Source organism: Balaenoptera borealis (assembly GCF_965194805.1).
Source record: "Balaenoptera borealis genome assembly, chromosome: 5".
In the NCBI taxonomy this organism is placed as follows: Eukaryota; Metazoa; Chordata; class Mammalia; order Artiodactyla; family Balaenopteridae; genus Balaenoptera; species Balaenoptera borealis.
This window is the reverse complement of record NC_138862.1, coordinates 72,119,910-72,132,433: the sequence shown is the minus strand read 5'-3', so window position 1 is coordinate 72,132,433 and position 12,524 is coordinate 72,119,910. Positions and strand designations below refer to the sequence as shown.

The window sequence follows — 12,524 nt, the reverse complement described above, 5'->3', positions numbered from 1 at the left end:
TCTTTAATCCATTTTGAGTTTATTTTTGTGTATGGTTTTAGGGAGTATTCTAATTTCATTCTTTTATATGTAGGTGTCCAGTTTCCCCAGCACCACTTATTAAAGAGGCTGTCTTTTCTCCATTGTATATTCTTGCCTCCTTTATCAAAGATAAGGTGACCATATGCGTGTGGGTTTATCTCTGGGCTTTCTATCCTGTTCCATTGATATATATTTCTGTTTTTGTGCCAGTACCATACTTTATTGATTACGGTAGCCTTGTAGTATAGTTTGAAGGCAGGGAGCCTGATTCTTCTAGCTCCGTTTTTCTTTCTCAAGATTGCTTTGGCTATTCGGAGTCTTTTGTGTTTCCATACAAACTGTGAAATTTCTTTGTTCTAGTTCTTTGAAAAATGCCATTAGTAGTTTGATAGGGATTGCATTGAATCTGTAGATTGCTTTGGGTAGTATAGTCATTTTCACAGTGTTGATTCTTCCAATCTAAGAACATGGTATATCTCTCCATCTGTTTGTATCATCTTTAATTTCTTTCCTCAGTGTCTTATAGTTTTCTGCATACAGGTCTTTTGTCTCCTTAGTTAGGTTTATTCTTAGGTATTTTATTCTTTTTGTTCCAGTGGTAAATGGGAGTGTTTCCTTAATTTCTCTTTCAGATTTTTCATCATTAGTGTATAGGAATGCTAGAGATTTCTGTGCATTAACTTTATATCCTGCTACTTTACCAAATTCATTGATTAGCTCTAGGAGTTTTCTGGTAGCATCTTTGGGATTCTCTGTGTAGTATCATGTCATCTGCAAACAGTGACAGTTTTACTTCTTCTTTTCTGATTTGGATTCCTTTTATTTCTTTTTCTTCTCTGATTGCTATGGCTAAAACTTCCAAAACTATATTGAATAATAGTGGTGAGAGTGGGCAGCCTTGTCTTGTTCCTGATCTTAGTGGAAATGGTTTCAGTTTTTCACCATTGAGAACGATGTTAGCTGTGGGTTTGTCATATATGGCCTTTATTATGTTGAGGTAAGTTCCCTCTATGCCTACTTTCTGGAGGGTTTTTTCATAAATAGGTGTTGAATTTTGTTGAAAGCTTTTTCTGCATCTGTTGAGATGATCATATGGTTTTTCTCCTTCAGTTTGTTAATATGGTTTATCACATTGATTGATTTGCATATATTGAAGAATCCTTGCATTCCTGAGTTGAACCCCACCTGATCATGGTGTATGATCCTTTTAATGTGCTGTTGGATTCTGTTTGCTAGTATTTTGTTGAGGATTTTTGCATCTATGTTCATCAGTGATATTGGCCTGTAGTTTTCTTTTTTTGTGACCTCTTTGTCTGGTTTTGGTATCAGGGTGATGGTGGCCTCGTAGAATGAGTTTGGGAGTGTTCCTCCCTGTGCTATATTTTGGAAGAGTTTGAGAAGGACAGGTGTTAGCTCTTCTCTAAATGTTTGATAGAATTCGCCTGTGAATCCATCTGGTCCTGGACTTTTGTTTGTTGGAAGATTTGTAATCACAGTTTCAATTTCAGTCCTTGTGATTGGTCTGTTTATATTTTCTATTTCTTCCTGGTCCAGTCTCGGAAGGTTGTGCATTTCTAAGAATTTGTCCTTTTCTTCCAGGTTGGCCATTTTATTGGCATATAGTTGCTTGTAGTAATCTCTCATGATCTTTTGTATTTCTGCAGTGTCAGTTGTTACTTCTCCTTTTTCACTTCTAATTCTATTGATTTGAGTCTTCTCCCTTTTTTTCTTGATGAGTCTGGCTAGTGGTTTATCAATTTTATCTTCTCAAAGAACCAGCTTTTAGTTTTATTGATCTTAGCTGTTGTTTCCTTCATTTCTTTTTCATTTATTTCTGATCTGATCTTTATGATTTCTTTCCTTCTGCTACCTTTGGGGGTTTTTTGTTCTTCTTTTCTCTAATTGCTTTAGGTGTAAGGTTAGGTTGTTTATTTGAGATGTTTCTTGTTTCTTGAGGTAAGATTGTATTGCTATAAACTTCCCTCTTAGAACTGCTTTTGCTGCATCCCATAGGTTGTGGGTCGTTGTGTTTTCATTGTCATTTGTTTCTAGGTATTTTTTGATTTCCTCAGTGATCTCTTGGTTATTTAGTAGTGCACTGTTTAGCCTCCATGTGTTTGTATTTTCCACAGATTTTTTTCCTGTAATTGATGTCTAGTCTCATAGTGTTGTGGTCGGAAAAGATACTTGATACAATTTCAATTTTCTTAAATTTACCAAGGCTTGAATTGTGACCCAGGATAAGCTCTATCCTGGGGAATGTTCCATGAGCACTTGAGAAGACAGTGTATCCTGTTGTTTTTGGATGGAATGTCCTATAAATATCAATTAAGTCCATCTTGTTTAATGTATCATTTAAAGCTTGTGTGGTAATTTTTATATAGAAATGTCTGAGAGTTTTTCAGAACTGATAAAAGAAAACAGTCCTTATGGTGGAAGTCCAGTGCATCCCAAGGAGGATAAATAAAATCAGCCCCAGGAAATAGAGTGAAACTGCAGAAGACCAAAGGCAGAGAAGGTCTTAAAAGCAACTAGAGAGAAACAACAGATTGCTCTAAAAATGTTTTTCTTTAGTCTGGCAACTTACTTCGCAGAAGCAACAACAGAAGACACTGGAATGGTATTTTCAGTGTACTGAGAGAAAATAGCTGTCAGCCTTAAAAAAGAATATCCAGTGATGAAACTGTCTTTCAGGAACAATAGCAAAATAAAGGTGTTCTCAGACCAAAAAAAACACAAAAAACAAACAAAAAACCACACACACACCCACAGCCTTCACTGCAGGAGACTCTTAAGGGACACAGTTCAGGTAGAAGGAAGGTCATCCCAAGTGGAAAGCCTAAGATGGTTTTTTTTTTTCCCTTTTTATTTTTTTTTCTTTTTCATTGTGGTTTATTACAGGATATTGAATATAGTTTCTTGTGACCTGAGATGCTTTTTAATGCCCACAAAATGTCCCACCAACTAGATTTACAATTTAGACTCTACTACTATTAGACATTTATGTTATCTATAATTTTTCAATTTTAACTAAAGCTATACTGGACACATGTATAGACATGTTTATGCAGGTGTGTTATATAGGTTTATTTAGACTAAATTTACGTAGATTTATTTAGACTTTATATAGATTTATGTAGATTTATTTAGACCACATGCCCAAATTACTGGGTCAAGAAAGTAACAATCATTGTGTTTCTTGATACATGTTATAAAATTGATTTGTTAAAGGGCTTCACCAGTTTACATTGCATCAAACAGATTATGCTTGCTTTACTGTACAAGTGAGTGTGTGATAGGGCCAGTTTTAAATGATGAAGATTGACATTTCTTACCAAATTTTGACTTAGTTATATCTTTGGCAAAAAGTCCCATCTCCCTTCTCTCCCATTGTTATTAAAGTGTTTCCTTTCTTATAGAAGTAGAAATTGGTAACTGAATGCATTCTTTCTAACAAAGTATTTCTAACTTTCTAGAGTATAGTCTTTCATTTTATTTTTCAGTTTGTTAACAAATATATAGTCGGCCCATATAAAGAAATGGCAAATAAATGCTTTATTTAGTTTTTGTTTTATTATGAAGGAAGACTACTATTTTTAATGCTGCTGCTTTCTTTTCTAGCTCTGTATATTTCACAGTAATCAGCCAACAAGCATAGAAGTAAACAGTTTTTGTTTTAAAAATCATTCATTCTAAAGAGGGAAAAGTACTATTCGCTTGGGAATTCTGTAGTCTAATGTGAACTGAATGTAAGAAGGTGTCTTTTTTTAAACTTTTTTCTTGTTTTTATACTATTTCAGGTGCAAGTGAAAGTGTAGGGAAACATATGCTTGAAGCCTGCAACAATAATCTGGAGATGGCAGTCACTATGTTTTTGGATGGTGGAGGAATCGCTGAAGAGCCAAGTACCAGTTCAGCAAGTGTCTCCACTGTCAGACCACACACAGAGTATGAATTTATTATTTATTATTGGGAGCTACCCCCTGCCAAAATTGAGCAGTTACATTTTTACATGTTAGGTTAATTCTCTGTTTTGAACAAATTAAAAGTTGAAAGCATCTGAAAGTGTCAGGTGAAAATTTTTATACTTATATGCTTTAAGTTCTGTACAACACTGTCAAGTCCATTATTTAATCCTCAGAAGAACCCTATAGGCTGGCATTATTATCCACATTTTACAGAGGAAGCAGAAGGATAGCCATTTCCCCAAGCTATACAACAATTAAGTAGCAGATATGGAAGGAAAGCCCAATAAAGCTCAGATTTCCCAATTCTGGATTTTCCTACATTGTCCCAGGAAAGTTTTGAGTTGTCATGAAAAATTTTTGAAGAAAAATTTATGCCTTAAATAACTACATGTCGCTAATCTTTAGAGGCACCTTCAGCATATAGAACTGTAATATATAGAGGATAGTAACAGATGATAAATACATTTGGTATTTTCTGCCCTTTACATTTGATACCAGTGAGAGTTTGAAATGAATATCTGTTAGGCAAAATTCTAGTAGTCTTTGGAAAATATGAGAGATGAATGCTACTCGAATGAAAAACATTGATTTTTGAGTCAAAATTTCAAACATCCTTAAATAAGACTTTAATACTCATAGCCATTTATAACTCTTCAGTGTTTACAACATGAGATACTAAATAAGAAGAATCCCCTTAAATAGGAATAGGCAAAAACATGGATTTTATTTTTACTAAATTAGATTTAAAAAGCCAAATAAACATTCAGGACATGATTGCCTCTTTTTTTTTAATCTAGTTCCAGATCCTAGAGTAATATTGTTTCCCCACAAAGTGTGAACTCTAGAGGTTATTATTTATATTTTATATAAGTTTTTTCCTATCGATGTTGACTGTGTATTTCAAGTTTGATAGCCCATTCTCCACCAACGTAACTCAAATCTTTAATGGAAATCAATATGAAAACATGATTTAGTTTACATTCACTTGAATAACAGGTATTCATAGCTGATTTGGGGGGACATATCAGTCCTCACTGTTTAAAACATGTTTTCTTAATTGTACTTAAAAATAGTTTTGATTAATGAATGTCTTTTCCTGCTGAGTTACATTATAATTTGACTTAGATTATTTGTGTTACTAATTGATTAACATTTGATAGTGTCACCTACTTCCTAAACTATAATTTTCTTTCTTTACAGTTCACCTTCTGTTCCATTCTTCCATTTTGTTGGGTAGCTAGCAATCTTGGAATAGATGACCTCAAACATGTAGTAATCAAGTCTTTCTGTATAGGGACTACTAATTAAGCCATCACCCTAATTGATGTATTTCATCAGATTAAGGCTTGTTTCTTGAGTAATTAAATTGCCTTAGATTGAGATAACTTTGTATACACACACACACACACACACACACACACACACACACTGTAAAGTGAATTATACCAATAATGGAAAGATCTATTCAGGTAAAAGATGTGTTAGAAGTTTTTAGTTTTGCTAAGATAATGGCCTATTTCTCTTTGGTGAAAGAGATTTAATAGAGCTTCCTCTTAGAGACGCATTGTCTGTTTCTTTAGAGTATTGCAGTTCTGTATGTGAGCAGTGACTGAAATCCAGTAGGAAAGAGTGCTTAACATAATTTTGAATTATCCTTTATCCTTCACTCATTTGGCTTACTGTAGATTTCTTTTTCTAACTAGTTGTTCTTTGATTACAGAATGTTAGTTTTTGTTGACAAATGAGTATTGATACTGTATTAAATAAAGTATATTTTGAAGTTTCAACTTTTAGGTGTCAAAAACAGGGCCTTAAGCTCAGTTATTACTATTAGAAACACCTGAATGAAAAACATTAGGCCTAATGTAAATTAATATTTATTATAAGGGGAGCATATTAAATTTGAAACTTACTCTCACTTGCTATGAGCATTAATCAGCAGAGTTTCGTATCTGAGTTAAAACTAAAATAATTAAACTGATATATAAAGGGATACACACCATTTTTACAGCATATTTTAAATGAGTATTGTTCACTGGAAGAGATGGATTATTAGTAAACCCTCTGGAGGCAAACTTTGAAGAGTTTTTAGCTTTTAAAAGAGTATTTTTTCTGTTTTATATATGTTAGTGTCTATTTAATAAGTAATCCAATGGTACTACCTTTGTTAGCCAACTTCATAACTAGCATAAAATTAACTACCTGTTTAAGCTTATTTTAATATATCTGTGATTTAATTATCTATTATTTGATATAGTGTTGATGTAGTATTGCTTTTATTAAGCTCATATTTTCCATTAATTTTTTGCCTGAATTTTGTGTGTGTGTGTGTTTGTAAATTTCCTATCTTCTTTTTTTTCTGAAGAATTTAGGGCAGGGAACTTAGAGGAAAGGAGAAATATTTTTTATTTTTCTGTTTGTTCTCTTTCTTTATAAACCCATTTGCACTATCTATGCCAGGTACTTTATTCCAGTTCATCTCTATATGGAAATCATCTGACAATCATTTATCATAATTTAATGTGGTTCCTAAAAGTCACTAAATCTGTTGTTCATTTTATTTGTTAATTTGAATATGTACACAATAGTTACAGTAAGAATAGGTAGCAGAAAACAGTTTTCATTTGGATATTTTCCCACTTTTTTTTTTTTTTTTAATAGAGAGGAAGTCCGTGCCCCAATTCCTCAAAAGCAGGAAATCTTGGTGGAACCAGAACCTTTGTTTGGTGGTAAGTTTACCTTTTTTCCTTAGCTTTATTTGACTTTACTGTTGTCTTCAGGATTTTAATGAAGCTATCAAAAGATATGAAGGCTTGCTCAGAGATTGTTACTTCAAGTAGAGTTGATTCTTATCTTGTAATTCTGTACTCCCCTCAGGAAAGTTGCACAGTTGGCTCTTTCCGAGGAGTGAGCCAGATTAAAAAGTTGATAGTTGTTGCAAAAGGCCAAAAGGAGGAAAATAAGCAAAAAGAACTGCTGCCTTAAAATGGAAACAAATCTATCATTAGATAAAAGACTATGATTATTTTTTGTTTTTTGGGTACCCACTTGACTGCCATATCCTTACTGTCTTGATATGCTGTACCTTCACTCTTTTTTAGTTTCTAGAAGTGCTGTTCTTGTATTGAAAAAAGGAGGAAGTAATCCCTAATCCATGCAAAAAATTGTGGTATCAGTCTGGGGTGCATAGAGAAGATAGTAGAAAATGGAACATTTAATCAAATTTAAAGAAAATTTATAGTTTTATTTTAATAAGCACTTATTTACCTTTTGTGAGCCAGATATTTTAGTCATTAATAGGTATATTAAAAAACAGAAGATAGGGGACTTCCCTGGCGGTCCAGCGGTTAAGACTCTGCGTTTCCAGTGCAATGGGCACGGGTTCAATCCCTGGCTGGGGAACTAAGATCCCACATGTCATGCGGCATGGGCAAAAAAAAAAAAGAACCCAGCAGATAAAGTTATGGTTTGGTTGGGTAGACAGAGACATAGAAATGTATATTGTATATATTGAGAACAGCAGTGCAGAGAAATAGGCCTATAAAAAGTTTTGTAGGTAAACTAAAATAAAGAAGAAATAAATTGTAAGAAAAGGATGAAGAAAATTACATAAACCATATCTTTTGATTTGAAAAAGCAACTTAGTTGAGAGTTTTAAGGTTGATTTTTAACTTGGCAGCTTTGGAGTTTACTGTGGAAAGGAATAAAGAATATACTTTCCAGATTCAGAAATAAAGATGGGAGGAAGAAAACGATATGGTTGAAATATAATGTGTGCTTTCTGAACTGTTCAATTTAGCTAGTCATTGTGCCTTTAATATACCAGAGGTAATAAAGCATTGTTCATGTTTTTTTTTTTTCATATAAATGTTACAGATTTTGGAGCTGAGGAATGCCCTTGGAAGCTTTATCTTTCCTTTATTGCAAGGAATAAAGGCAAGATCTTTGAGTGGGGAAGACTACAGCAAATGGGTTCTGTGCTATTTTACTGTTTAACAGAGGCAAAAGAGTCCCCATTTGAAACTCCACTTTCTTCCTTCTACATCTGGTTTGGTGAGGGGGGTGAGAATGACTTTATACAGTTAGGGAGTCAGTCCTAACTTTCATTATTAGACCTTATTATAACTTTGAAAAGGTTTTTGGAGAACTATTTTCTTCTTTGGGATAGTATCGATTTTTAAATAAATAAATAAATAAATAAATAATTTTGGCTGCGCTGGGTCTTTGTGTGGCGTGCAGGCTCTAGAGCATGCAGGCTTAGTAGTTGTGGCGCACGGGCTCTCTAGTGGCGGTATGTGGGATCTTAGTTCCTTGACCAGGGATCAAACCCAGGTTCTCTGCATTGGGAGAGCGGAGTCTTAACCACTGGACCACCAGGGAAGTCCCAGGGATAGTATTGATTTAAAGTGTGATTCTCAAAGTGTGGTCTGGGAGTCCCTGATGCCCTTTTAGTGGGTCTGTAAGATCAAAACTGTTTTCATAATAATACTAACAAGTTATTTGCCTTTTTCACTGTATTGACATTTGGGCTGATAATTCAGAAGCAGTGATGGGTCATACTGCTGCATCTTAATTGAATCAGGACAGTGGCACCAAACTGCTACTATTTGTTGAATTCTTCACTGACACACACGTGCAGTTTAAAAAAAAAAAAAAAGCAAAAGCAATAAAAATTAATTTCATTTGCTCTAGATCCACATTTTTAAACTATTCTGTTTGATGAAATAGGATGTGTGCATAAAGCACTTCTGCATACTGAAGTACTCTGGTTACTTTAAGGTGAAACACTTGTACAGTTTGAGTTGAAAGCAAAACTAGCTGCTTTTTTTATGGAACATTTTTCTTGAAAGATTACTGACAAACTATAGTTATTTAGACTTAAGCATTTGGCAAACATTTTCTTGAATGTGAACAAAGCCTGTTAACTGCTTTAAGGCAAACAACTGACATTATTTGTTGCCAGTGATTTAAGAAAAGAAAAAAAGGCTTTCAGGCAGAACTTAGAATTTTAGAAAGTTTATGTGCATGATTGTGAGCTTGATAGCTTCCCAGTACTTAAAGGCTTTCTGATGAGGTTAGCAGTGACATTAACAGTTGGTGATTTTTTTTTTTAATATCGTATGATGAAATGGTCAGTATTTGGAATATTTGCATGACTCAGTGAACAAGTATTTTCAAATGACCAAAGCACAATATTACAAAATTGTGCATGGGTGAAAGATCTATTCGGATCTATATGTAAGTATCTATGTATGCAATATAGATTATATATCTATTGCTGTTTAACAGATCGCTTCAAAATTTAGCTTCCTGAAGCAACAAACATTTGTTGTATCACCATTTCTGTGGGTCAGGAATCCAGGTGTGGCTTAGTTGAGTGCCTCTGTTTGGGGTCTCTCACAGGGTATAATCAAGGTGTCAGCCAGGGCTACAATCATCTCAGAGCGTGACTAGAGGAAGATCTTAGTTTACTCACGTGGCTGCTGGTTGGCTGGAGACATCAGTTCCTTACTGCAGAGCAAATGAGAGAGCCAGAGAGGGCAGCCCAGGATGGATGGAAGCCACTATCTTTTTGTATAAGTACCATGCGCTAACAGATTGCACCACTAGAGCTCCAGCCACTATCTTTTTCTAACCTAACTGTTGGAAGTGACATCCCATCACCTCTGCCACATTCTGTTTGATCCTGCCCATACTCAAGATGTTCACACACAGGTTATGAATCCCGGGAGATAGGGATAATCAGGAGCCATCACAGAGCCTGCCTACCACATAAGACCAATGGATTTTAATGGAGCAGAGTATGAAAAGTTCATTGATAAGATTTCAGATTCCATGTTGCAACCAACCTTTAAGAAATTACCACTGGTTGAGCTTTGGTGTGGTAGCAGGGGAGAATGTTCACAATTATCTTAAAACACTATTAAAATACTCTTCCCTTTTACAACTACATGTCTGTGTGAAGTTGAATTTTAACTTTCTTCGTATACATGAACTAAAGGAATAGCAGCAGATTGAATGCAGAAGCAGATCTAAAAATTCAGGTGTCTTCTCTTATACCAGTTATTAACAGAGATTTGTGAAAATGTGAAACAGTGCCGCTCTGCTCGTTAAATTTTTGTTCTCTGTTCCTCCCCTATTCTGACTATGAGGCTCCTTTTTGAATCTCTTTTAGCTCTTTGTAGCTTAGTCTCTTTGACCTCAGTGACCAGCACTCCTATTACGTGGGCAGTGGAGTGAGAGTACAGAGGACTGATGTTTACTTATAGCATATGGTTTGGAAGAGTGAGGAAACCACATATTGAGGAGGCAGGCAGGAGTAATAATGATCCTAGAGCTAGAGGTGTTGTGGCTTGAGGAGAGATTCTTGGTTAGACTTAGGGTATATAAGGGGGAAACAAATGGGAGCAGGTCACGAGCCCAAGAAATAAAAGAGAGTGGTTGGAAAGCTAGCAGTAAGAGGAGCTAGTATGAATCTCCAGGAGATCAAGTGTATAATAGAGAAGGGCTAAATTGGGGGGGTGGGGTGGGGGCGGGGAGTGAGAGAGAGAGAGTGTGTGTGTGTGTGTGTGTGTGTGTGTGTGTGTGTGAAGAATGTAGATATTGACTGGCCTGCCTTTGGCAGTTTAAAAGTAGAAGAAAAGTACCTTTTATGTACTATGTACTACCTCCCCAATAATAATATGCTTTCTTAGGCAGCTGTTTTATGTCTTATCCTGAGATAACCTTACTTTCTTAATTGTTATGGTTAAATAATATCTGATAATGAGTTTTAAGAAAGCATTATTTGAGCAGTTAATATTATTGCTGCTACATATATACAATGGAATATTACTCAGCCATAAAAAGAAACAAAATTGAGTTATTTGTAGTGAGGTGGATGGAGTTAGAGTCTGTCATACAGAGTGAAGTAAGTCAGAAAGAGAAAAACAAATACAGTATGCTAACACATATATATGGAGTCTAAGAAAAAAAAAAAAGGTCATGAAGAACCTAGTGGTGAGACGGGAATAAAGACACAGACCTTCTAGAGAATGGACTTGAGGATATGGGGAGGGGGAAGGGTAAGCTGTGACAAAGTGAGAGAGCGGCATGGACATATATACACTACCAAACGTAAAATAGGTAGCTAGTGGGAAGCAACCACATAGCACAGGGAGATCAGCTCGGTGCTTTGTGACCACCTAGAGGGGTGGGATAGGGAGGGTGGGAGGGAGGGAGATGCAAGAGGGAAGACATATGGGAACATATGTATATGTATAACTGATTCACTTTGTTATAAAGCAGAAACTAACACACCATTGTAAAGCAATTATACTCCAATAAAGATGTTAAAAAAAATATTATTGCTGCTGGAAACATGTACATTTAAGATACATGACTCTTGACTCTTGATTAAAAATAGTTCCAAGATTGAAAAGAATAACATTTCTTGCTTCTTGTTTATAAAGGGAGGGAGGAAAAATAATGCAGTATTTAAATTTTAAAAGTTTAAATAATAAAATTTAAAATTAATAATTTATATAATTTATTTAAATAAAACAATTTATATGTAAAATTCAATTTAAATTTTGAAATTCAGTACAAAGCTAAAATATGGAAGTCTCTGATTTTTACCAAATTTCCTTTTCCTAGAGATAATATTGATTCTTTAATATAAATACTGATACACATATGTGCATAAATGATATACTGACCTGATAATGCTTTAAGCAAATGTGGGATTTTTTTAACATATGGTTCTGCATTCTTTTGTTATTTTTTTGTTTTGTTTTTTACTCAGTAATTCTTAGCTTAAAAGAATTACCCTATTTAATGGCAAACACAGGCTGTTGGGAAAGATGCTTTGACATGGGATGGGGGACTTTTATAGTTTCTGTCTAATCTTACTATGCAATCATCATCTGTTAATGTGTAGCATTGTTCTGGTTACATGCTGACAGTGCTCCTGGGGCTTGCCATAAACCAACTGAATAACTGTTACCCATATTGAAAGAATCATTAAATGTCCTTATTTACTGTAATGTATATAAATGACATAACTTTTTTTTTTTTATTGGAGTATAGTTGGTTTACAGTGTTGTGTTAGTTTCAGGTGTACAGCAAAGTAATTCGGTAATACATATACCTATTCTTTTTCAGATTCTTTTCCCATTTAAGACCTGGTAAAATTTTTATGTTTAAGAACATAGAGGAAGATAACATTTTGATGATTGCTTTTTCAGCTTTATCTGTACAATACTTAAGGACTGGGTAATAGGCGCTATACAAAGGTATCAAAGGACGTTGGTTCTGTTCATTTCTCTGTAACTGTAGGAAAAATTTTTCCTCCAAAATTAGTTTTTTGGTGTTTATAATTCTGCATGTGTATCCACTTACTAAGAGGTAGTTCTTAAATATTATGGTTTAGAACTTACTCAAGTATTATACTAAAGGGTAGGCAGATCATTTAGGCTGACCTGAATTATGTATTTGCAGCATGTGTGTAGCTTCATCGCCATGGGAAGTCATCCTCAAAATCTTTCTTCCTATCTT

At 34.6% G+C, this 12,524-nt stretch overlaps 1 protein-coding gene across 4 annotated transcripts in view; it reads left to right on the top strand.

Moving 5' to 3' along the window:
- UBXN7 (UBX domain protein 7) overlaps positions 1-12,524 on the top strand; it is a 70,746-nt gene that overhangs the window by 15,945 nt on the left and 42,277 nt on the right. For all 4 annotated transcript variants that reach the window (XM_082393299.1, XM_082393296.1, XM_082393297.1 and 1 more), the window contains 2 exons: positions 3,822-3,969; positions 6,651-6,718. In XM_082393299.1, the coding sequence (XP_082249425.1) occupies positions 3,822-3,969; positions 6,651-6,718 (216 nt within the window). The remainder of the gene's footprint in view (positions 1-3,821; positions 3,970-6,650; positions 6,719-12,524) is intronic.